This window comes from Lathamus discolor, chromosome 3, assembly GCF_037157495.1.
Source record: "Lathamus discolor isolate bLatDis1 chromosome 3, bLatDis1.hap1, whole genome shotgun sequence".
Classification (NCBI taxonomy): Eukaryota; Metazoa; Chordata; class Aves; order Psittaciformes; family Psittacidae; genus Lathamus; species Lathamus discolor.
This window is the reverse complement of record NC_088886.1, coordinates 64,886,884-64,910,287: the sequence shown is the minus strand read 5'-3', so window position 1 is coordinate 64,910,287 and position 23,404 is coordinate 64,886,884. Positions and strand designations below refer to the sequence as shown.

Sequence of the window (23,404 nt, the reverse complement as noted above, 5' to 3'; positions counted from 1 at the left end):
ATTAATCAAGGACCTTCTTCTTACTACAGTAAACTCAATTTTATTACATTATCTTTCCAAATAACAAAAGAAGAAAGAGACTAATTTGGCACTTAAAAACACCTGCATGAGACATTAATGTAAATTTTTTAATGCTGAATAGTTTAGATGAACCCATGGGATGTTCAGGTCATCTTGAGTATTTGCTGCTGAAATCTCCTTTGCTTATTACTACTTTTACAAATCTGAATCTGTAGGGGTAATAAGCTGGTGACGTAAGAGAAAGCAGAGTACTAAAACCATCATTAACATCAAGAATCATTGAATGTACTTCAACGTATCAATTCATTATGCAAATCCGGAAATAGCAGATCTTCTCAAGATACTTTCAGGACATGAGTAATTCTCAACATTCCTTTGTCTTTCCTTACAGTAGGCTTTAGAAGAAGCTTTGACTGAGTAAAGGAAGGGACACCAGAATGATTCCATGTGTATAAGTTCCAATTTCCAGCCATTAGAGCAAAGGGGTACTTTTGTATTTGTTTTTAGTTTGGATTTCAGAGGTCTGAGAGAGAGTGCCTTAAACAGTTGTTTGCCAGACTGAACCAGGATAACGTCTGGCTGGCAGCAAGAGGAGAATCAGATTGAGGAAGGTTAGAAAAAGCTTAAACCACATCTGGTGTAATGGGGCAGCTGTCATTGAGACTCTGCAGAGAGGACTGCTGAGCAGGGCCTGAACTTTGTAAGGAATATGGGCCAGATGACACCTTTTATTACATAGGTGAGCAGAGTAGGAGGCAGATAGTCTGTTAGGCACGGTATACTATGTGGAGCCCCTGCTGTGATACAGCAGTGAATGCACTCTCCTAACTTGATGCAGCAGCACACTTCCAGTATTTGAAAGAAATAATTTAGCATGTTTCAAAGATACATTAAACAGTACTATCAAGTGAGATAGTCACTCAGCTTATTGACAAGTTTTGAACTGAAGTCAGGAGCCACTGATGAGAAAATACAAATCCTGTAAAATTTGCCAGTGTGGTGAAAAACTGTCCCCAAAACATTACATTTCTCCTCCTCTCTGCTTCCCAGTTTCTGTCATCATATCAATTTCTCATTAACTTGATTCTTTTTTGTGGCACTCATGCTGTGTTTTTTACCATATCTGTATAATCTTCATCTTCCCTGGATCTCTGTTTCTTTTCATTTTCTTTCTCTCTAATCTCCCCTTTATCTTCAATGCCGCTCCAATTTAATCCACCATCTGTGTCTTTCCTTAAAAAAAATTTGTGTGTCTGGCTTTATGACTCATAATGTGTATATGTACAAATGGATTTTCAGCTGTCTTTTAGCTGCATCATTTATGCATTCAGACTCACCTCATCAAGTTCACCTATAGATACCTGTAAAATTGACTGGATTTTTTACTGTTGTGTCACCTCAGAAAGATTCAAACTGATAGAGATAAGAAAGATTAATCACTGTTTCACTTCAAAAACTACACAAGAACAAATAATTTCTCATTGTTACTTCCTGAAGAGAAGTATTGTGTGATGTGGAATTTCTCTTTTTCCTATTCAACACAGACAAGAATCATTCTCTTCTGTATCTTGTCCTTGGTAACATAGCATTTTGTAATTATTTCACAGGGTTTTCAAGGAAAAACTGGTCCTCCTGGTCCTGGTGGTGTTGTTGGCCCTCAGGTACATCATTCAATTTCATAGTAACTTCCTAAGTCTGATGTTTAATGGTTATATTATGGCTAAGGCAGTTGCTACTGGTGTATTAAAAGAACTATATTGATGGTTATATTAACTTTTGTAACAAATGCTGCATAACAATTTTAGAAAGGTGTACTTAATCACCATCAATGATTCCATGAAATATACAAATGATGGGGTTACCTTTCCACCTCCATTTTGTGTTTTTTTCTTCATGAGAACTCAAGAAGGCAGAGTTGTCTACCATGAAGTAGTTTAGAAAGAACAAAATTACGTGTTCACGTAGCATGAGCAGCAGGTCAAAGGACGTGATCCTGCCCCTTTACTCTGCTCTCTTGAGACCCCATTTGCAGCACTGTGTGCATTTCTGGTGTCCTCAACTTAAGAAGGTCATGGAGCAAGTCCAGAGGAGGCCACGAGGATGAGCAGGGGCTGGAGCACCTCCTGTGTGGAGCCAGGCTGAGAACATTGGGGCTGTTCAGCCTGGAGAAGAGAAGCTGTGCGGAGACCTCAGAGGAGCTTCCAGTGTCTGAAGGGGGCTACAAGGATGCTGGAGAGAGACTCTTCATCAGAATCTGTAGCAATAGGACAAGGGGTGATGGTTTCAAACTTAAACAGGGAAAGTTCAGGTCAGATCTAAGGAAGAAATTCTTTACTGCGAGGGTGCTGAGGCACTGGAATGGGTGGCCCAAAGAAGCAGTAAATGCTCCACCCCTGGCATTGTTCAAGGCCAGGTTGGACAGAGCCCTGGGTGACATTAGTCTAGTGAGGTGTCCCTGCCCATGGCAGGGCATTGGAACTAAATGATCTTAAGATCTTTTACAAGCCAAACCAGTCTATGATTTTATGATTCTCTGTGACTTTCTTGTCAGAGGCCAAACTTCCCTCACTTTTAGATTGTGGACAGATTCACTGTCAATACTGCATTATTTGCAACAAAATCAAGCATTTGGATTGCATGAGCTTTTTTAGTAATTTTTTTTTTTTTAGTGATAATTTTCAGTTAGTGAATCTGAAAATTTTCAACATTTCCACATTCCAATTCATATTACTCAGAAAAACAACAGTACAGATATAGTGTTTCAAGACAAGCATAGTGCATTTCCTTCCTGTGTCCTTTTTGTAACCTCCCCCTATACATGGATGCACACTGTGTTTTAAGGCTTCATTGCTTAAGGAGCAAGGATGGCATTTTACTCTTTGGAAGCTGTACAGATGTGTCTGCAGGCAGAATGCAATGCAAGATTTATATTATAGGACAAAGATACTTTGCCTGGAGGGAAGGGTGAGGAATGAATGCTAACCAATGGTAATACTGTTTTGTAGCATAACAGCTGGATGTTAAGAATCTGCTCCTCCCCACCTTCCACCCCCAAGACATTCGTTACCTTGAGATGACTGACTTTTTGGTTTTGTGCTTAGGGTCCTACTGGTGAGACTGGCCCAATTGGTGAAAGAGGTCATCCAGGTCCTCCTGGTCCACCAGGTGAACAAGGCCTCCCAGGTGCTGCAGGAAAAGAAGGTGCTAAGGTATGATGTTGCTTTGGGAAACAAATTGGAAAGGACAGGTAAATTGCTGACAGTCTCATATTTTAAATCATCCTGCAGAACCTGCAGAATAAAATCAGAAGATACAGTATAATATCACAGTTGGCACATTTCACCCAGAAAGATTTTGAAGTCTGGAAAATTCCAGTTTTGGAGCTTTGTCCACTTACACTGAAATAATGAGAATTCCCTTGAGCCAATAATATGTATTTTTGTCACAAAAAGACAGTTTACATATATGTCATGGTTTAATTCCAGCCGGCAACTTAAGCCTGTCATACAGGGATGGGGGAGACAATCAGAAGAGTAAAAATGAAAAAACTCATGGGTTGAGGTAAAGACAGTTTAATAAGTAAAGCAAAAGCCATGCACACAAGCAAAGCAAAACAAGGAATTAATTCACTTCTTCATAATGACAGGCAGGTGTTCAGCCATCCCCAGGAAAGCAGGGCTCCATCATGCATAACTTGAGAAGGAAAATGCCGTAACATGCCACATACCCTCCTTCCTTCTTCCCCCAGCTTTATATGCTAGGCATGATACCATATGGTATAGAATATCCTTTGGGTCAGTTGGGGTCAGCTGTGTCCTCTCCCAACTCCTTGTGCATCCACCAGCCTGGTTGCTGGTGGCATGGTGTGAGAAGCAGAAAAGGCTTTGGCTCTGTCTAAGCACTGCTCAGCAGTAAGGAAACACCCCTGTGTTTGCAACACTGTTTTCAGCACAAATCCAAACCAGGGCCCCATACTAGCTACCATGAAGAAAACCAACAGGTAGCCATCCAAAATCAGCACACTATACATAGTAATGTAGTAGAAATACATAGTAATGACATGTTCATACTAAGGCATTATTGCGGACATTGTCATTTAAAGTAGGAGGTTTAGTACTGGCTAAAAGGCAAATTTAACCCCTTACTCTTCGGCCACCATTGTGGCAGAAGACAAATACTGCTCATCTTAGTTGCTGTGTAGTTATTTTTAATCTTCTATTTTTAGTGAGCATTGTAAATTTTTAATGAATGTATCTTTAAACATTTTTATGGCTTGCTGTGATTGTTACTATTTATATTCTATAACTAATACAGTAATTTTTAATTTAACCATAGTGACAGACTGTTGTATTGGGCGAATTGATGTGGGCATAATCTTTTTTGTCATTACTATAACTAGAATCTGGTATTTCGTTTTCATCATTCATTTAATGACTAATATAAGCATTTTAAACATTCTTTTAATCAAAATGTAATATGTTTCCAAGGGTGATCCAGGCCCTCAAGGCATTCCTGGGAAAGATGGACCAGCAGGTCTTCGCGGTTTCCCTGGAGAGAGAGGCCTTCCAGGTGCTCAGGTATGATATAAGCACTAGAACAATTGACATGATGTTTCTAAATACAAGAAAACAATGGATTAACTCTTTTATTTTCATGGAACCTTCTCCTGTGCTGAAAGATGAATGCAATAGGAGAACAAACATCAAGCATCCCACATTGTTAAGGATCATTTGCTATATAAGTAAAAACAAATTTATTCAGTTTCTTGTCTTTGGATTTCCACATTCTTCTATTTATATATTGCAGAAATAACCCTTGAACTTTCCAGTGTAAGAGAAAACCTTTTTTCCCCCTTTTTTCATTTTTTTAGGGTCCAGCTGGTTTGAAAGGAGGGGAAGGCCCACAAGGTCCACCTGGCCCACTTGTAAGTAAACATAATAACTTTATGGAAATAGAAACAGTATTATGTAGCAACCTTTTTTTTTCTTTACATGCTGTGATGTTTTCATCAACACAGTCTGTAAACTAGCAGATAGATGTAATTTGAAGTGATCAATAATTATTTTCTACTAATTACACGCTAACAAACATTCAAGGAGTGTGAAGGTTATGAACATCTGAAGCGTTCTGCCAGCAGTAGACATGGGATTTATTTGTTGCTCAGTACTTGGCACTTAACTTCTTATTGAGATGAAAGAGGTCTTCCATAGTGGAAAATCTGTGGATAGTCAATAGTGGATTCATGCTGTTGTGGGGGGTTTACTTGACTGCACACCAGGTGCTCACCAAGCTGCTCTATCAATTCCCCTTCTTACCTGGATGGGAAGAGGAAGAATCCAACAAAAGGCTCACGAGTTAAGATAAAGACAGGGAGATCACTCAGCAATTACCCTTACAGGCAAAACAGACTCGACTTGGGGAAATGAATTTAATTTATTACTGATCAAGTCAGAGGAGGAGAATGAGAAACAAAAACAGATGTTAAAAACACCGTCCCCACACCCCTCCCTTCTTCCCAGGCTGAGCTTTGTTCCTGATTTTTCCATTTCTTATCCCAGAATGGCACAGGGGGACAGGGAATGGGGGTTGTGGTCAGTTCATCACACATTTTGTCTGCTATTCCTTTCTTCTCATGCTCTTCCCCTGCTCCAGAATGGGGTGACACCCACAGCAGACTGTCTTCCAGGAACTTCTCCCACAGGGGTACTTCCCATGTGCTGCAGTTCTTCATGATCTGTTCCAGTGTGGGTCCCTTCCACAGGGCGCAGCCCTTGAGTAACAGGCTGCTCCAGCATGGTTTCCATGTGGGGTCACAGCTCCTGCCAGCAAACCTGTTACAGTATGGGCTCCTTTGACCTCAGGGCCACAGGACAAGTGTAATCCAGGAGCTTTCTCCAAAACAGGCTTCCCACTGGGTCATAGTCTCCTTTGGGCACCCACCTGCTCTAGCATGAGGTGCTCCATGGGCTGCAGATGGATACCTGCTCCCTTGTTAACCTCCATGGGCTGCAGGTGGATATCATCTCCCTTGTAACCTCCCCAGGCTGCAGGTGGATACCCACTCCACAATTAATCTCCATGAGCTGCAGGGGGACAGCCTGACTCTCCATGGTCTTCGCCCACAGGCTGCAGGGAATTTCTGCTCTGGTGCTTCCTCCCCGCCTTCTTCACTGGCCTTGATGTCTGCAGGGTTGTATGTCTCACACATTCTCACTCCTCTCTCTGATTGCAATTGCTCTTGCCCAATTTTTCTTTTTTTCCCTCCTTCTTAACTATGTTATCCCAGAGGCACTACCACTGTCACTGATAAGGTTGGCCTTGGCCAGCAGCAGGCCCATCTCGGAGCCAGTTGGCATTGGCCATTGGTATTGGACACAGGGGAAGCTTATCACATCTTCTCACAGAAGTCACCCCTGCAGCCCTTCCTCCTACCCCCCAGATCTTGCCACATAAACCGAATACATCTTTGTGAAGTGCAGTTCACTTACGCAGTTGACCCACATAATGTTAAAAAATACTGCTGGTGTTGTGCAGTCGCATAAGCTAGCTTTTAAATATGTGCATCCACTACATTTGCACCCTTATTACTGCATCTAGTATTCAGAACCATATACCAGCCTATGCGTAAGGTTTAATTCTTTTTAACTCATTGTGAAACAGATTGGTTTTGTTCAGATTTGGATAGCAGAACTTTCCAGCCATAAAGAATAAAACTGATAAATATTCTCTTCTTTAGTAATTTCTGGATGATTGGAAAATGTCACCCAGCCTACTTCTTTCCACCACTGTTTTACAGTTTCTTACTTATTTGATATCTTAAAAAAAAAAAAATCCCCAAAAAGTTTGAAGACAGTCCTATCAGAATCTGTTGAGATTGTTCACTCAGAGTTTGGAGATCTCAACATCTTTAAAGAAGAGAACAGATCTTAATCCTGTTTTGAAGTGCTTTAAATTTGGTACAGAGAATGACTTTGGGATGATTATTTTTGCCAGAGCATCCACACTGATAAAAATATTTTTCAATTAAAGTTTAGATTCTGTAGTAAAAGGGAGAAATTGTGGAGCAAGCTTAAGAATTTTGGTAAAATATAATGAGCATTGTAAAAAAAAAATCTTATTTTGGAAAATAGTAACATGCAACTTGAAATCTTCCATAGAAATCCATGGGAAAATAGGTCATGCAAGAATATAAGAATTGCTTATTAACAATATCATTTCATGAATTTGAAAAGAAATGATGCATTATACAATTGCTTTAGAGTTTTAGAAGATATGATGATCAAAACCATCCATTGCTTTGAAGACTTTATCTCTACTATACTTCTTGAGTGAACCATGCTTATAGTAAGGATCAGTGAAGCCATTAAAAGTTATGTTTGCTTGGCTAATAACTGCTATGTAAAATCATGTCATTCAGTAATATTCCTGCTTAGCATTTTAAGCTCAACATAGGCATAAAAATGTATTTGCCAGCTTTTTGTAGTTACAGTTTTTTCTTTCTGATTATGATGGGAAAGCAGTGATATGTACTCATTCCTCAAAACAGTAAATTATTCTCCCTTGAGCAGTGTGACTAGGCTTTTCCTAGATGGTCATGTGCTCAAGAGTTTTTTACATTTAAGCTCTTGTTTCATGTTTGGACTTTTATTTATACCTCTGCTGCTTTTTTCACTTCAGTTTCTGATAGTCATCTGCTGGAAGTATTTGAAGTAGGGTATGCTTAAGTTGCATGTTCTCTGTTGTCATTTTTTTATGCAAGTTTTACAAGGGTGCACTGGTATTCAAAAACATGGTACAGTTATTCCCAAATGTCAATTGTGTAGATTTTGACAGTCATCTTCTCAACTTACTTCTTTCGTTCAGTGCAATTGTAGTAAAAAAAATATCAGCACAGCTATTCCTGTTAGCCAAAAAAGTAATGCAATTCTGTGTATTTCAACAATAAAGCTCTCTTCTGTCCCTGTAAATCATATTGAGAAAGGAATGCATGAAACAAGGAGGAAAAACCCAAACCATAATATAAGGTTCTTGGTTTTGGATTTTCTACACTATTGGAAAAGATCTGCTGTAGTGTACTTTTAAGCTTTACTTCTTTATTTCTTAATGCTTGGTAGTCAAATCCTTAAAATTAATTATTGAATTCATAATGCCTTTAAGCTGTTATTCTTTAAATCAAAAACTTGCATTTTTGCTTTACAATTCTCCTTAACACCATGCAGTATGTATACATTCCCGAAAGGCACTAGAATAAGGTAGCTGGGAATGGAATGGAATGGAATGGAATGGAATGGAATGGAATGGAATGGAATGGAATGGAATGGAATGGAATGTAAGCTAGCAGGGAGACCATGCCACCCCATCTGTTAGAAGAAAAGATGAATCAAAATCAAGAAAGCATAGACCAGAACAGTTTCTTCAATCTAAAGGTCATGTCTTGATTTTTTGAAGGAGGCCTTAAGGCTGTACTGACCTCTCAAGCAGATAGTTCAGGTGCAGTGAACCAGAACTCTTCTGAGCATACACAAACCAGACAGCACAAATCTACTTGACATTTAACACACCCCACTTTTCCAGGCAGGTTGCCCACACAGTAATTGTACCACTACTATCACAGTTTGTCATTAATATGCATCACAGAAGTTTGTGAGGTGTTTCTGAATTTAAATTCAGATGGTCCATGTTTTTTGATTTCTGTAATGGAGTGTGTATAGTTTGTTGTTTTAGTTAAAAAAATGAGAGCCTTTTTGAGGTGAATGTCTCAGTCATCCCCATTTACCATCCTTTCGTTCAGATCATGGAGCTCTCTTGGAGTTCATGATCAGTATTCCATTCATGAGAAACTAAATGGGAGAGAAATTCCAGGAGCACTTCTAACACCCACTAGGTAACGGGAGTTCAGTGCCAGACAAATTATTTGCAGTACAGTCCAGAAATAGAGAGTATGGATGTCAGGAGCACAGTACCAACAGCTTCTTCACTTTGTAAGGCCATTGCTATTGGGGCCATACTTCCTGCTAAGGTAAGTGTAGTCATAGAAAGGTTCACTTAGGAAGCTCAGGATTTTTTACATACCGCTTTCCCAGTCTTTGAGAAATAGATATAGCAAGATATTGTAAGCAGAGTGGAAAGAGAGTTTAAAGGGTAAACAGTGCATTGTTTTTGAAGTATACCTTGAGTTCGCTATAGCACAAGCAGTGCCCCTTGAGGCACAAAGAGCACCAAACTGCCCTGTGAGTACTTCAGAAGTCCTCAGTGGGATTCGTTTCCTATTTCATCTTTAATTACTGACTTGTTATATTGAAATTGTTTTTCAGACCAAAAAAGATGCAGAGGTGCCCTTCATACTGGGTTTCTGTGCATCTGTGAGGACAACAATTAAACCACAATAGCTTGGGGCTCTTTCGCAGCATCTCATAGCAGACCATGAGCATCAAATAGTCCTAAAATATTTTCCCATCTATTTTTAGCCAACAGAAGATAGACACAGGAGTGTCATTATAATGGAGTCTTCATTTGCCATTTATAATAGGAAAAGAACTCATGCCACTGGGTGGTTTTCCTCCAATTCTCTGTCAATACCAATTGCTTTTAACTAGCATATATAGTCAATTATAAGCTTTTTTGGCTAGTGCATGCATCTGCAAGCATACCAAACAAATGACCGCTCCAAATACTGTGCATGCCAATGACTGTGTTTAGAGGGTTTTGGACAAAAGAAGGATATGCATGAATGTACTACAAAGCAATGGGTTTTTTTTCTGTGTGTTTGTTTGTTTGTTTGTTTCATTTTGGTGTTTTGTTTTTTTTCGTGTGTGTTTGTTGTATTGGGGTTTTTTGGGGGGGTTGTTTGGGGTTTTTTTAACAGTTCTCTTTTATGTGCTATTTTTGTCTTCTGTTTGTTTTCTCCCCTTCTCGTACTACTGTGTGGAATGCTGAATGCTAATGAGAGAAAACTCTGTGGAATGTCAAGCAGTCATTTTTCATTAGTTTATTTGGAATAGGATGGCCAAATTGGGCTCTGAATAAGCCAGCTGTAGGCTATCCAATTATCAGCACTGAGCTATCTAGCACTAATCTTCCTCTATTTGATAACATTTTTCGTTCATGAGAATCTTTTCTTGTTAGACAGTTTATCAGTGAAAAGTATTACTTCTACTATGTAGTATATACAATAGCTATATTTACATATCTCCTCACAAAAAGTGAGAAAAAACATGGTTACTAATGAGTTTAGTCTGTAAAAGAGAAATGCAAGACAAAGCATGACACTTCCATTCTGTTTTAATTAACAAATAGATTCAAGGCTGTGAGTACCCCTGCAAGACCACAGCTTAACAAGGAGTTTAGTAATATAACAGGATTGTTTCAGAGTGGGACAGAGAGGCAATAAAAGGTAATAAACATTGAAAAATAGAACAGACTTAAGAAGCTGCCTAAAATGCTTGTATGAGTTGTGACTGTAATTTAAAGTGTTCTGCTTTGATCAGAGGCCATTCTCACAAAGATGTGAGAGGATCCTTGAAAACAGAAGGTGTAGTTTCTGTTCATAACTCATGTGGATTTTAAGCATAACAAATAAAAATTATGCAAAGATAAAGATGAAAAGTTGACTGAGTAAAAAGAGCTACTAGAAATTATGGCCACTGTTAGTGTCTGCTGTCTGATACAGAAAAAAATCTATGACTTATTTAGACTTTTTTCCTCTCTATTCTTGCATCCTACTGATGAGGTGACCTAAATTTGTTCAGCTTACAAGACATGACAAGATCAGAGACCCTGGTAGCATATCTGCAGGGTACGGCATTTTTCCTGTTGAATTCACTGAAGTCTTAGAAACTAAAACAACAGAAATATGACTGAAACTTAAGCATCCACCCTGACCTAAATAAATAAATAGACCAGCATTTGGAAGGATAAAGGCATCTGTGATTCCTGCACAAATAATATTTGTTGAACACTCACACAAAATCAGATTTTACTGAGTTAATTTGCAAAAATATTTGGAGCAACCATTCATCATTCTCTTCTGCCACTGTTACCTGAAGGAAAAGCCCTTTATTATGGTCAGTCCAAGAAAAGTACATCATGATTAAAAGCAAAAACTTGGGCCCTCATAAATGAAAGCATCTTAAAATTCCAGTGTTACAAGAGCCAGCAAATTTGATCATTCTTAAACATGAAAAAAACACTTGGCTGTTCAGAGCCTCAGGCTACACCACCTATTACTTATAAAAGATTCCATGTATCACTCCACTTCCAGTGTGACAGCTGAAATGTGAAATTATCAGTTACTTTAAGGTGTTACAAACTGTCTTGTAGGTGTCAAGCTGAAAAGCTAGAGAAATATTATTGTACAGTAAACAAAACTTTAACAGTGCTCTATTGATGCAAAAATGGTGAATTATTTGAAACACAAAACCCAAAGATGCTGCCAAAGTGTGAAAATACAGAAATACAGATGAGAGGACAGCTCTCTTTGCTTCTCAGTTTTCAGTGAGCCCATAAACTTCAGGGTTAATTCTGTTGCTGTTAGTGAAATATTTTTTTCCCATTAGACTTTCAAGCACAAGGCTAGCTCCCATGCAGAATATAATGGAACAGAATACCCCACTGTCTTTGTTCCTATGCTCTCCTATGTACAGAGTACAGGAAGGATGTACAGCATCTTGAATCCCCAGGAAGTATGAGGACTGGCAAAGCTGGATTTCCTGTCAGAGTTGTTAGCCAGTGATGGTGTAAAAAAGCACAAAGAAGCTCTGTCCTTATCCATTCTCTGCCTGTACTCAGGAGAGCATCATGCTTCTGTCTCCCTGCACATGCTGACTCTTGTGGAGACACAGGCAGGTTAGATGGCAGTCAACCTCTATCAAGGCACAGGAAGTTTTCCCCTGTGCTGTCAGGAATTCATTTCACACTTAGTCAGAATCTGCCTGTGTGATCGAGGAGGTATTAGGAATTCAAGTGTAAATGTTTTTTCTCCCTGGTTGTTTTCTTGCCATAATGTGCCTCCAGACAGGTGTCCATATCTTTGGTTGTGTGTTGTAGAGGACTTCATTGGTAGATCACTGTTTGGAAATTGACCCAGCTTGCTGAAATGATTTAAAATCAGCACTCCACATTGTGGCTTTTAACTAACTGATAAACAAATATGGATAGGCCAAATTTTAACTTTTTGATTCTGAAATTCCTTTTATTTGAGTAGAAGTTTTAATCTGTACTGTTACCTCTTCCTCTTTTAGGAAGATTTTTTAATACCAGACCACCTTATTTTAAATTCCTTTTTCCCCTTCAGCACTACATAACAGCATATGCCATCTGTACTCTTAGAAAGTGTAAGGAGAAAAAAAAGCTAGTCCACCCTGGGTACCTCTTTTTTTTTTAGAGCAGTGCAGATTTTTACATATCTACAGAGCATAGACAGGTATATATATATATAGAGTCATTCTCTCCATTTCAGGTATACTCTATATACCTAAATTCTCTCCATATAGACATGCTGTATATACCTATAGAGTATATATAGGTGTGTGAGTAGAGAGAGCCATTCTCTTGATTTTATCTAGTTAGCGTAATCCAGAAGAAATCATGAAGGCACGGCTCAAATGATAAATGGTTATGGAGCTTGGCTCTGTGGCAGATTGACATATTTAAAAGAAAGGTTGGCTCTTTATGGAACAGCCATAAGCCCTACACTGCTTCAAGTGAGAGAACTCAGAGGGAATGTAGAAACTAAATTTTCATTTATGGATGTTTTGGTAGTTCCAGGTAGAAAGGCATGAATTAATGACAATGGGATCACTCATTTAAAAGTGAGGCTTACTGATGTTAGAGTAAAACTTTTTCCTCTCTGCTATTATTGTCTGTAAAAATGTGTTCTAAAATACACAGTTCAATTTTTTTCCCATATATGGCATCTCTATTTCCCCTTTGAATTTGCAATATTAGGTTTTTAACTTCTGTGCTAAGCTAAAGATCCCTGTACATTCAAGTGTCCTCTGTGTGACACATCAAGACGAGTCATACTTCAGTAGATTTGTACGCAGGTGAATTGACCATCACAGCAGTGTTCAGCAGGAAACCTGACTAAAAATTTGGGTTGTGGTGAGGGTTAGTTCTGTATTTTAATACAGTGAATATTCTTTCATCAAAGTAGTATGGCAGTGTATTTTGGAAGCAGAGAGGAAAACATTCTTGAAAACAGGCTGAAGCACACTTCTATTATGATGAGCAAATACAGGAAAGGGTGAAAAAAACCCAAGTAGCACTGAATAAGAACTATTGAGTATGAACTTCATGTTAGTTCTTTCAGCCTTTTTATTTACTTGCACACATGCTGAATGTGTATCCTTCTACCAGGTGGAATCTCAGTGAATAACAGATTATCTTCTCTGTTGACTCGAGTCATGAAAACCACCAGCAGTTATCAGGCTTGTATCAGAATTATCTTGCACTCTTTTCTTTCTTTACAGGGTTCACCAGGGGAACGTGGAGCAGCGGGCACTGCTGGGCCAATCGGTCTGCCAGGTCGTCCTGGACCTCAGGGTCCTCCAGGCCCTGCAGGAGAGAAGGGTGCTCCTGTAAGTAATCACAGAGTCACATAAAACTATTACAGCACAGACATTTCATTTCAGGATGTTACTCTTACCCACTCTAGTATTTGCCTGTTAAACATACCCTCAGAATACCTGATCTAGTCCTTTTACATTTGCAATTAAGTAAATAGTAATAACCTCTAACACCCAGGCAGGGTTACACCTGTTATTATCACAGCAGGGAATGGATATAAAAGTCTGTCAAATCATTCTTTCATTAAAACTGTGTACCCAGCCGCTCTGCATTAGTGTAGACGTGTATTTGTCATTGGCTTTCGTTATTACTTAGTATAATTTTCTGATGCACTCTCTTCCTTTTATAGTTTCCTTTCTGTTTCTCTTTTCCTAGTATTTTTTAGTGGTAGTATGACTCCCTGTACTGCAATCTCCATTACTCTCCTGTGATAATGGTGAATCACTTCTGTTTCTTGAAAACCAGGGTGAAAAAGGTCCTCAAGGTCCCGCTGGGCGTGATGGAGTACAGGGTCCTGTTGGACTTCCTGGTCCTGCCGGTCCTAGTGGCTCTCCTGGAGAAGATGGTGACAAGGTGAATCATTAAAATTTGTATTAGTGCATCTGTCAGTAAAGTTCTCTGTAGCTTTTCTCACCATAAATACAACAACGAAACAACTCTTAACCCTGCCTCCCCCAGACTCCTTCTGCCTACTGCAAAAAACCTGAAAAATCCTTCTATAATCAGATGCCTGAGGAGCAGATGCTATGGGACACTGGGATTTGTGTTCAAGACTAACATTTATCCTGGCAAAGAAACAAGGATGAAAGTGTGGCAGAAAAAATCAAGGCAGATGATGACAAAATTAATTCTTGCTTATTTTAGAAACTTTATTTGCTGAATGAGTAAGATAAAATATTCTCAGTAGCGTATAGTGATTTGGAATCACTGAGTAGGTTAAGGGTATCAATATAATATGTTCACAGCAGAATATGTTCTGGCAGAATTTAGGATATAGCCCATTTCAGGATCATCTTGCGTGTTTGTTCGGTCCAGCATTGTTCTGTTAGCATAAGGTAAAGGTAAAGAGTTTGAAGTTCATTTTTATGATGCATGTGTGTTATTTATCCCAGAGTGAGTATTTTCTGTGATTTAATTATCTTTTATTATTGTATAAAGAAAACATATTTTTCCGGGTGATTTGAACAATTTTGAAGTTTTGAAATACTGTACACTTCAGTGAGTAGTTGTTCAGTCACATACAGTTAGATGAGTCTGTAAATCAGGGTGCTTTCATTATAAGTTCATACTGAAGGTGACATGAGGAACACAGTTTCCTTTATTTAGAGCTCAGAAGGACTATATTTCAAAGCCAGGTCTTGTTGCCCTTTGAATATAGCAATCAATACCTGGATTAATATGACATACTATTGATCAATGCAGAGTTGCCCCCTTTAGACCTTCACAGTTAAAGCAGCAGCATAAAACACAGAAGAATCATACCAAAGGGGACATTTAAAGATACTGCTATATTGACTTCAGCTAAGTGTGAAGGAGACCATTTTAAACAAGAAGTTTAACTTCTAACTTTCCATTACAGGGTGAAATTGGTGAACCAGGTCAGAAAGGTAGTAAAGGCGACAAGGGAGAAAACGTGAGTAGCGAAATCCCTCATCTGTTATGTGCTTCATAAATACAAAGTATTCATGCATGAAGTATACAGATAGCCTTGCTACATCACTGAATAGAAACAAAGACACACTTCAAAAATGTGTCTTCAAAATAAGGTGAAGTTTTAATGAAACACTAGAGGTTTGTAGTCCTAGAGCCATGCCTGTATTTAGTATTTCTCATATTCCTTGAACTTACAGAATCATTAAAATATAGCTAGGTAAAATACATTCCTTCCTATATAATTTTATTTCATCATTCTGTATGTGAACTGAAAGAGACAAGGAATACGCATACATTCTTTTCCTGTGCTTTAAGTTAACTTCACTGACTGGATTGTGTGAACATGCCCAGCTTTAGCTTCTTAGGCATAATGATGAAGAATATGAAGACTCAGTAGGGAAACCTACTAATAGAGTTTTAAAATTTGTAAAGAATATCTAATTCATAAAAAGCGCACTTAACTGATTGCAACATTTCAGGACCTCAAATGAAATTCAAAATTACTTCTAAAGTGCAAGCACTGCCTCTAATAATTAAAGCCAGAAAGATAAAAATCAGCTTTTTCTACTGTAAAATTTGAATCTAGAAAGAATAAAACAAGGCACTTTTTTTCTATTTGATTTTTGTTTCTTTCCCAAAAAGTCAGAAAAGGTTTGTTTTTACTTCTCTTCAATTTCAAGATAAACTGGCATTTTAGTTCAATAATTTTCCATAAGAAATAATGCAGGAGTAATTGCAGAAAGATTTTTTTTATTATTACTGTATTTTATCAATATTCACAGTTAGCAAAGCTCAGAGTTCAATATTGGAATATTCATATCTAAGCATATTTATTGTCTTGAAGACACTGTGCTTATTATGATTAATGACTTAGCATCATGAAAGTATATTGCTTCTAAAAACCAAATTTATGGCTTACACATAATCAGATGATGTTCTATAGGAGGATACATAAAAATTCAAGCAGGTTTATGATAATTTCATAGAAAAAAATGTGTTAATATAATATGCGAAGAAAGACAAGCTTTTTTATTTTTAAAGATAAGCTTTTTCTTTCAGATCACAAGTGCTATAATAAATTATTTATTATGCCCTATTAACACAAAGAATATAATATTATACATATGGATGAGAGAACACTTCTATTATAAACCCCTGTTTTCCAAGGAACATACGTATGAGGAAGTTTGAAACAACTTCTGGTCCAGACTAAAATTGCTCCAGCACCTGGGCCGGACCAATCCCAAGCACAGCTAAAGGCTGGGGGACTGGATGGAGCAGCCCTGAGGAGAAGGACTTGGGGGTGCTGGGTGAGGAGAAGCTGCCCATGACCCGGCTTCAGTGTGCGTTTGAGACCAGAACCCCCACATATGCTGGGCTGTACGCCCAGAGCGTGAGCAGCAGCTCAGGGAGGGGTTCTCCCCCTCTGATGCACTCTGAGGAGACTCCCTGTGGAGAAATGCATTCAGCTCTGGGGCCTGTAACACCAGAGGGACGTGGAGCTGCTGGAGTGAGTCCAGGAGAGGCCACAGCTGCTGTGAGGGCTGGAGCAGCTCTGCTCTGGAGCCAGGCTGAGAGAGCTGGGCTGATTCAGCCTGGAGAAGAGAAGGCTCCTTAAGGGGAGACCTTAGAGCAGCTCCCAGTGCCTAAAGGGGGCCTATAAGATATCTGGATAGGGAATTTTGACAAGGGCATGTAAGGATAGGGTAAGAGGGAATGGCTTTAAGCTTTTGAAGGATAGATCTAGATTAGATATTAGACAGAAGCTCTTCCCTGTGAGAGTGCTAAGGTGCTGCCACAGCGTGCCCAGAAAAGCTGTGGCTGCCCTATCCCTGGCCATGCTCAAGGCCAGGTTGGACACAGGGGCTTGGAGTATGCTGCTCTAGTGGAAGGTGTCCCTACCCATGGCAGGGGATTGGAACTGATGAGCTTTAAGGTCTGTGATTCTATGACAATTTCTGTGATTCTATGATAATCTGATCTTGAATGGTTTGGTTAACTTGGTAAAATTAGTTTATCAAATTAAGACATTTTAGAAGTTAGTTTTAAAGCTGTGGACTTTTTCCCAGTTAGCTGAAAATCAGTCTTAATCTATTTGCTCTTATAGTTGTAACCAGCTGTGGGATGCATAAAGATACATTCAGCTCCTCCCTGTCCATCTAAAGAGGTTCATTAACAGTACAGGCCCTATGTACATGATAACTTCTGTTGTTTAAAGGAAAGGGTAGAAGAAGCATATGAAGCAGGTCATGGTCCAGTTTCACTTTGGGTTTTGCATGTGATCAAATGCATATCCTTTCATTTTCCCCTCTGACATGCGTCTTCATTAGAGATGCTTCTGCGTTAGAGCAATGCAGAAGAAACACATGCTCCACATTTCTCTTTCAGACCATTTTGGCAGACCAGCTAGTTATACTGAGCATTAGACTGTGACTACAATTCCCATCGTGAGCACTAATTCATTTGGGCATGTTCCAGCAGATCTGCTGTCATGGTTTAAGCCCAGGCAGTAACTCAGACCCATGCAGCTGCTTACTCCCTCCCTCCCCTCTTCCCCCTTCTGCTCCCGGTGGCATGGGGAGGAGAATCAAAAAAATATAAACCTCACAGGTTGAGATAAGTCCAATAACTAAATAATTTCTAGTAACAGTCCAATCGCTAAAGTGTAATACAAAATTAGTACTACTACTACTACTAAGGGAAATAACAAAGTGGGAGAATACAAAACTAAAAGGGGAAAGGAAAAAATAAACACAAGTGATGCCCAATACAACTGCTCACCACCCGCCGACTGATACCCAGCCCAGCTCGAGCAGCGATCTGGGCCTTCTGGGTAACTCCCCCGTTTCTATACTGGACATGACGTGTTGTGGTATACAATACCTCTTTGGTTAGTTTGGGTCAGGTGTCCTGTCTCTGCTTCTTCCTGGTTTCCCATGCCCCTCCTCACTGGCAGAGCATGAGACTGAAAAGTCCCCTTGATTGGGATAAGTGCTACTGAGCAACAACTAAAACATTGGTGTGTTGTCAGCATTGTTCTCAGACTAAAGCTGAAACACAGCACTGCACCAGCTTCTAAGAAGGAGAAAAAATAACTGTTACAGTTGAACCCAGGTCATCTGCTTTACAGGTAAAGTGTCTGCAGCAAAATCCTTTTGAGAGCATATCCTGTATTTTCAGTCTCAAGGTCTGAGTCATTTGGGAATATATAATGTTTTTCTTAAAATACAGGATTCAGTGTTCAGGCCTGCTTGGTTGAAGTGAATGTTACCCCACTTCAAGTCAAGTGTATTGAACCTCAGTTAGAGTAATTTAACCCTGACAATTCCAGAATGTGTTTATTTCAAATCTCCTTTCCTTTAAACATGCTGATGGATATTGGGGAAGGGACAAAGGCCTCTGGAAGATTCTGAAGAGGAAGGACAGCACAATTTTATTGTTGATGTACATTCCATCTTGAGTTTTAAAACCTCCACAGTCACAGGAGCATTCATTAGCTAAATAGTCTCTCCTGATGATTCTGATCATTCCCCCTCCATTTGCCCTCCACAGTAATAGACAAAAAGAGTCTAGCCATGTCTCCAAATAACTTCTTATTAATCAATTGCAAAGTACCTTTCAATGATACTTTATGTCAAAATGAGTATTTAAATTAGATTAAAAGTGTGTAGATCTGTTTCTGGGTCCTGAAAAATAAAGGAGCAGGTAGAAGCATTCTGCAGAGTGTAGGAATATTCTGTTCTGATATGATTTTGCTAATTCCCTTTCTCAGGGTAACAACCCCCCCTCCAGTCAACAGGAGCATTCCTAGGACTCCTTTCATTTAGTTTCACCATAGAGGATAAAACCCTTTGCTTCCTCTATTGCTATCATATATGCGACAAGAAAATTATAAAAGTGAAGAAATACATAGCCTGACACTTCAATCTCCCTAGAAAATAAGATACTCTAAAACCTACATAGAATGAAAAGAAAGAAATAGACTATAAGACTTAAGAAGTACCTTTTCCTAATCTCCCTATAAAGGGTAGAATAATCCAATTTTAGCCCTAGCAAGTTTTTAAATCTAAGGATCATTCTGCACTAAATTCCCAGCCAAGAAACTGCAGACAATTTTCTTGTCATCTGAAATAGCAGACTGGAATTCAGCCCTTGCCAGCTGTAAGGTTTTTTACTTCCTTAGCTACACTTTTTATCAGTCTAGTCTCTACAGCTGGTGCAAAAACCAGCCTCAACCTACTACATAATTTTACCTGCATTATCAACTAGTATCTTGCATTCCTGTACTCTATTTGTTAGATACCTTCATTATGTCATATCTGCGTAACTGACTTCTAAATCATGTGCAGTGTAATGTGGAAGTCTATTATACTGTACGGAGACTGAAAAAATTAAGAAATTCGTCTCAGAGACATGTTTTTTACCATTCTGTTGGAAAGAAACTTACTATCAAAGAGTATGTGTCTCCAAGTGCTAAACAACAACTTAGACATTTTCATGTCACCTGGAGGTCATTTGTGCTGTTATAAAAACCATTTGCAATTTCATAAGAACAAATCAAAATAAGCATTCAATTTCAATATAGATTGTTCTACACAAATTAATTGAAAAGTCTGTTATTCTTAATTCTGAAAAAAATACATTTTTCATTTTCATTTTATTCATGTTTGCATGGGAATCTATTGTAAATATTCTGAAACATTACAAATGTGCTTTCAATAAATGCCAATATTAAGTCTGTTATAGATGTGCAGATCTGAGTTTTTGAGAGATAAACAAATAATGACTGTACTGAATGGAAGAGACTTGTAAATAATGCTACATTCTCTATGAATAAATGTAGAAATGCTTAATAGACCTTGATCATGCAAATAGGGTTATCTCTATATTTGCTTTTAATCTCATTTCAGATGCCATAATCACTAGCTTTTGGGTGTTTGTTTGTTTCAGGGTCCTCCAGGTCCACCAGGTCTCCAGGGTCCTGTTGGTGCCCCTGGTATAGCCGTAAGTAGCTTAGAGCAAACCCCAGTCTTGCCATAACTCATCTTGGAAGTTCTTTTAACTGCATCCTCCTTACCCAGGCATTTATTAAATCGCTATTAACAGTTCTGTTGTTGTCCACTTGCATGCAGTTGTCTATTGTAAGTAAGCGTGCATAGGTGTTACTCTATTGCTCTATTATTCATAGCAGTTATTCTGTTACTGCAGGGTAGTAATTTGATGGAACTATTAAAAATTAAGTAATGTAAATAGTGAATGGGACTGTCCTTTCCGTGAACTTGGTTGATGGTTTGTATAACAGCCAGTGGTAAAATCACCTCGGTACCAGATGCATTTAAATCTAAAATCCACCTGATACCAGGTGCATTGCTTTTTATTGTTATTTAGAAGGTTTTGAATTCTTGAAGGTACCATGAAGATTGGTAGAACTGTATCCTATTCATAGTTGCTAATATGTAGGTATTCAGAAGCTACAAAATTTATGCAGATGTGAAAGGGAAGAGGTATTCAGGAAAATGCTTTGTGAGACATGCAGTATTATTTGACCTACATTAAACCAGGACATATGCTGGTATTTTATTTGTATAACAGACTTCATTCAGTCAAGGTGGTGTAGATGCATTTGTAAAGATATGAGCATGATTCTGAGCCTGCTTGCTGTTGTTTTCCGCTGATTTCCATGGAGCTTTTTCTGTTATTATCAAATCTACAATAGTTTTGCTTTTTACTGTTTCCAAATAGGGAGGTGATGGGGAGCCAGGCCCAAGAGGTCAGCAAGGGATGTTTGGGCAAAAAGGTGATGAAGGTCCTCGAGGATTCCCTGGCCCTCCAGGCCCTATTGGCTTACAGGTGAATTCCTTTATTATTTACCCTCCACCTGTTAGCACCCTGATTCTTTCAGAAACTGAGTATTGTCTTCTATTAAATAAATGATATCATCAGTTAATAAGAACTGAAATATCCCATATTCATAGAGTTTATGCATAAATAGCAGATTAAATGCTGAAGGAGATAGATTGGTAGATTGTTCTGAACTCCTGGCTACCATAGGCTTTAGAATTTCATTTGATTATTCATTCATTTTAGAGTCGTGACAGTTTCTGCTTCACTAAGAGCACTTCTTTTTACTGGAGATACACATCTTAAAGAAAAGGTTGGAGGTGTATTTAACATGTCCTAGTCATTTACTGTATTTTCACAATAGGTATTGGCAGCATAGTGTTTTCTCAGTGATACCATCACAGACACTTGTGTTCAGAAAGATTAACAGAACTCCATGATGCTTACACACTGCTGCCGTCACTGGCAGGTTCCTACAGTATCATGTTTCTTCCTCTTCAAATTGTTATTTTGAGTCAAAAAACACAAAGTAAGCATACAGTAAAATGTAGGCTTCTCACTGCTGCATCCAGAGAATTACAGTTGAAAAATTCTGCTTTTTCAAAAAACTCTATTTGCTTAATTTTAACAAAACAAAGAACAAGATATTTAAGGCCTTCAATTAACTTCTATGTAATTAACATTAGAGCACGGAACACTTTGAAGCTATTTCTAATCCATGCATTAAGCTGTAATATGAATCATAAAAAATGGAAACCTGAACCTGTACCTGTAATTTTTAAAATTCTGTTACATAATGCAGCTCACAAAACTTACAGTGAAGTACATAGAATGTTGCAAACCTTCATACCTTCATGGAAAATCACAGATTAATTATTAGTGTTGGAAGGGCCCTCTGTAGATCATTCAGTCCAACCCCCTGCCAAGGCAGGGCCACCCAGAATAGGGCATAAAGGAACATGCCCAGACTGGTTCGAATGTCTCCAGAGAGGGAGACCTCACAACACCCCTGGGTAGCCTGTGCCAGTGCTCTGACACCTTCAACCCAAAGAAGTTCTTCCTCATGTCGAGGTGAAACTTGTGTGTTAGTTTATGGCCATTGCTCCTCGTCCTGTCACTGGGCACCACTCGAAAGAGTCTGGCACCATCTTCCTGGCACCTACCTTTGAGCTATTGATCTGCATTGATGAGATCCCCTCTCAGGCTGCTCTAAATAGTTCATTACTGCACCAACATGTCTTACATAGACTTATATTGCCTTTGAAATGGAAAATGTCTTTGTTTTCAGAAATCTTAACCCCCAAAAGTTATTCCTAAATTTTATTATGAACTGTGAATTTTTTTACTATTTTAAAGAGAGTGAAATGAAATTATTCTTGTTATTTTTCTCAGCTCTACAATACTATTTCAATTAATATTTTTCAGTAAAGTCCACCTTCACATTTTAAGTTTAATGAGCACTAAGCTATATAAATGTAAAAAACAATTGGTTTGAGACGTACACAAATTAAATATGTTAAATGAGGAATTTTATTTCTCTGATTAAGATTTTAATTTGAATATGTTGGTTCCTGGACTGAAAGCCCTTATTTGCTAATGGTATTGAAGTACCTTTGAGAAATCAGAGTTTCTTTGAGAAATCAGGAGTTTCTTCTATTCAGTAATCCAGTTCTCATGGTAATTATGAACTGTTGGGGAGTAACAACTTTCTCTGTCTTATAGATAATATTGCACAGTAACTGTATCACAGTTCAATTAAATTTGATTGATATTACCTACATTGGATATTAAGTAAAAAGTATTTTTGTTCATAAAATTGAACATTGGTAATTTTGACTATTGATTACCTTAATTTTGAATTTCCTTGCTATTTAATTTTTTAGTATTTCTAAAAATAGGGAAATTTCTAACAAAAGCAGTTGAAAGAATAGCTGAAAACCCCTATAGGCCTAGGTTATAGTTAATTTATGTCAATTTTTACTTCAATTTTGAATATAAAACACCTAAATTGCTTCTTGCCAAAAGGAACTGAAAATACTATGTCCAATAATGCATGAAATATTGATTCAGTGAAATTAGTGGGATTTTTTCAAGGTTGAAATAGGTTTCCAAATAGTTTTGGAAAGTCTTTTTGACAGAAATATCAAGTAAATATTTAATTGCCTTCAAAGGTTTATAAATACCTCCTCTGCAAGCAGTTGAATGAGCTGTTTAGGATTAGCATGAGCATGAATCGTAGGACAAAGCATTCAACTTTTTAAGTTAAATATCTTTCTATGTACATGGGGTAGAATTGAGTAGACTGTTTGCAGCTGGAAGATCT

At 38.3% G+C, this 23,404-nt stretch overlaps 1 protein-coding gene across 3 annotated transcripts in view; it reads left to right on the top strand.

The window, feature by feature from the left end:
• Positions 1-23,404, top strand: part of COL11A1 (collagen type XI alpha 1 chain) — a 168,760-nt gene that overhangs the window by 104,790 nt on the left and 40,566 nt on the right. For all 3 annotated transcript variants that reach the window (XM_065669577.1, XM_065669580.1, XM_065669579.1), the window contains 9 exons: positions 1,629-1,682; positions 3,123-3,230; positions 4,509-4,598; positions 4,892-4,945; positions 13,491-13,598; positions 14,053-14,160; positions 15,167-15,220; positions 20,191-20,244; positions 20,983-21,090. In XM_065669577.1, the coding sequence (XP_065525649.1) occupies positions 1,629-1,682; positions 3,123-3,230; positions 4,509-4,598; positions 4,892-4,945; positions 13,491-13,598; positions 14,053-14,160; positions 15,167-15,220; positions 20,191-20,244; positions 20,983-21,090 (738 nt within the window). The remainder of the gene's footprint in view (positions 1-1,628; positions 1,683-3,122; positions 3,231-4,508; positions 4,599-4,891; positions 4,946-13,490; positions 13,599-14,052; positions 14,161-15,166; positions 15,221-20,190; positions 20,245-20,982; positions 21,091-23,404) is intronic.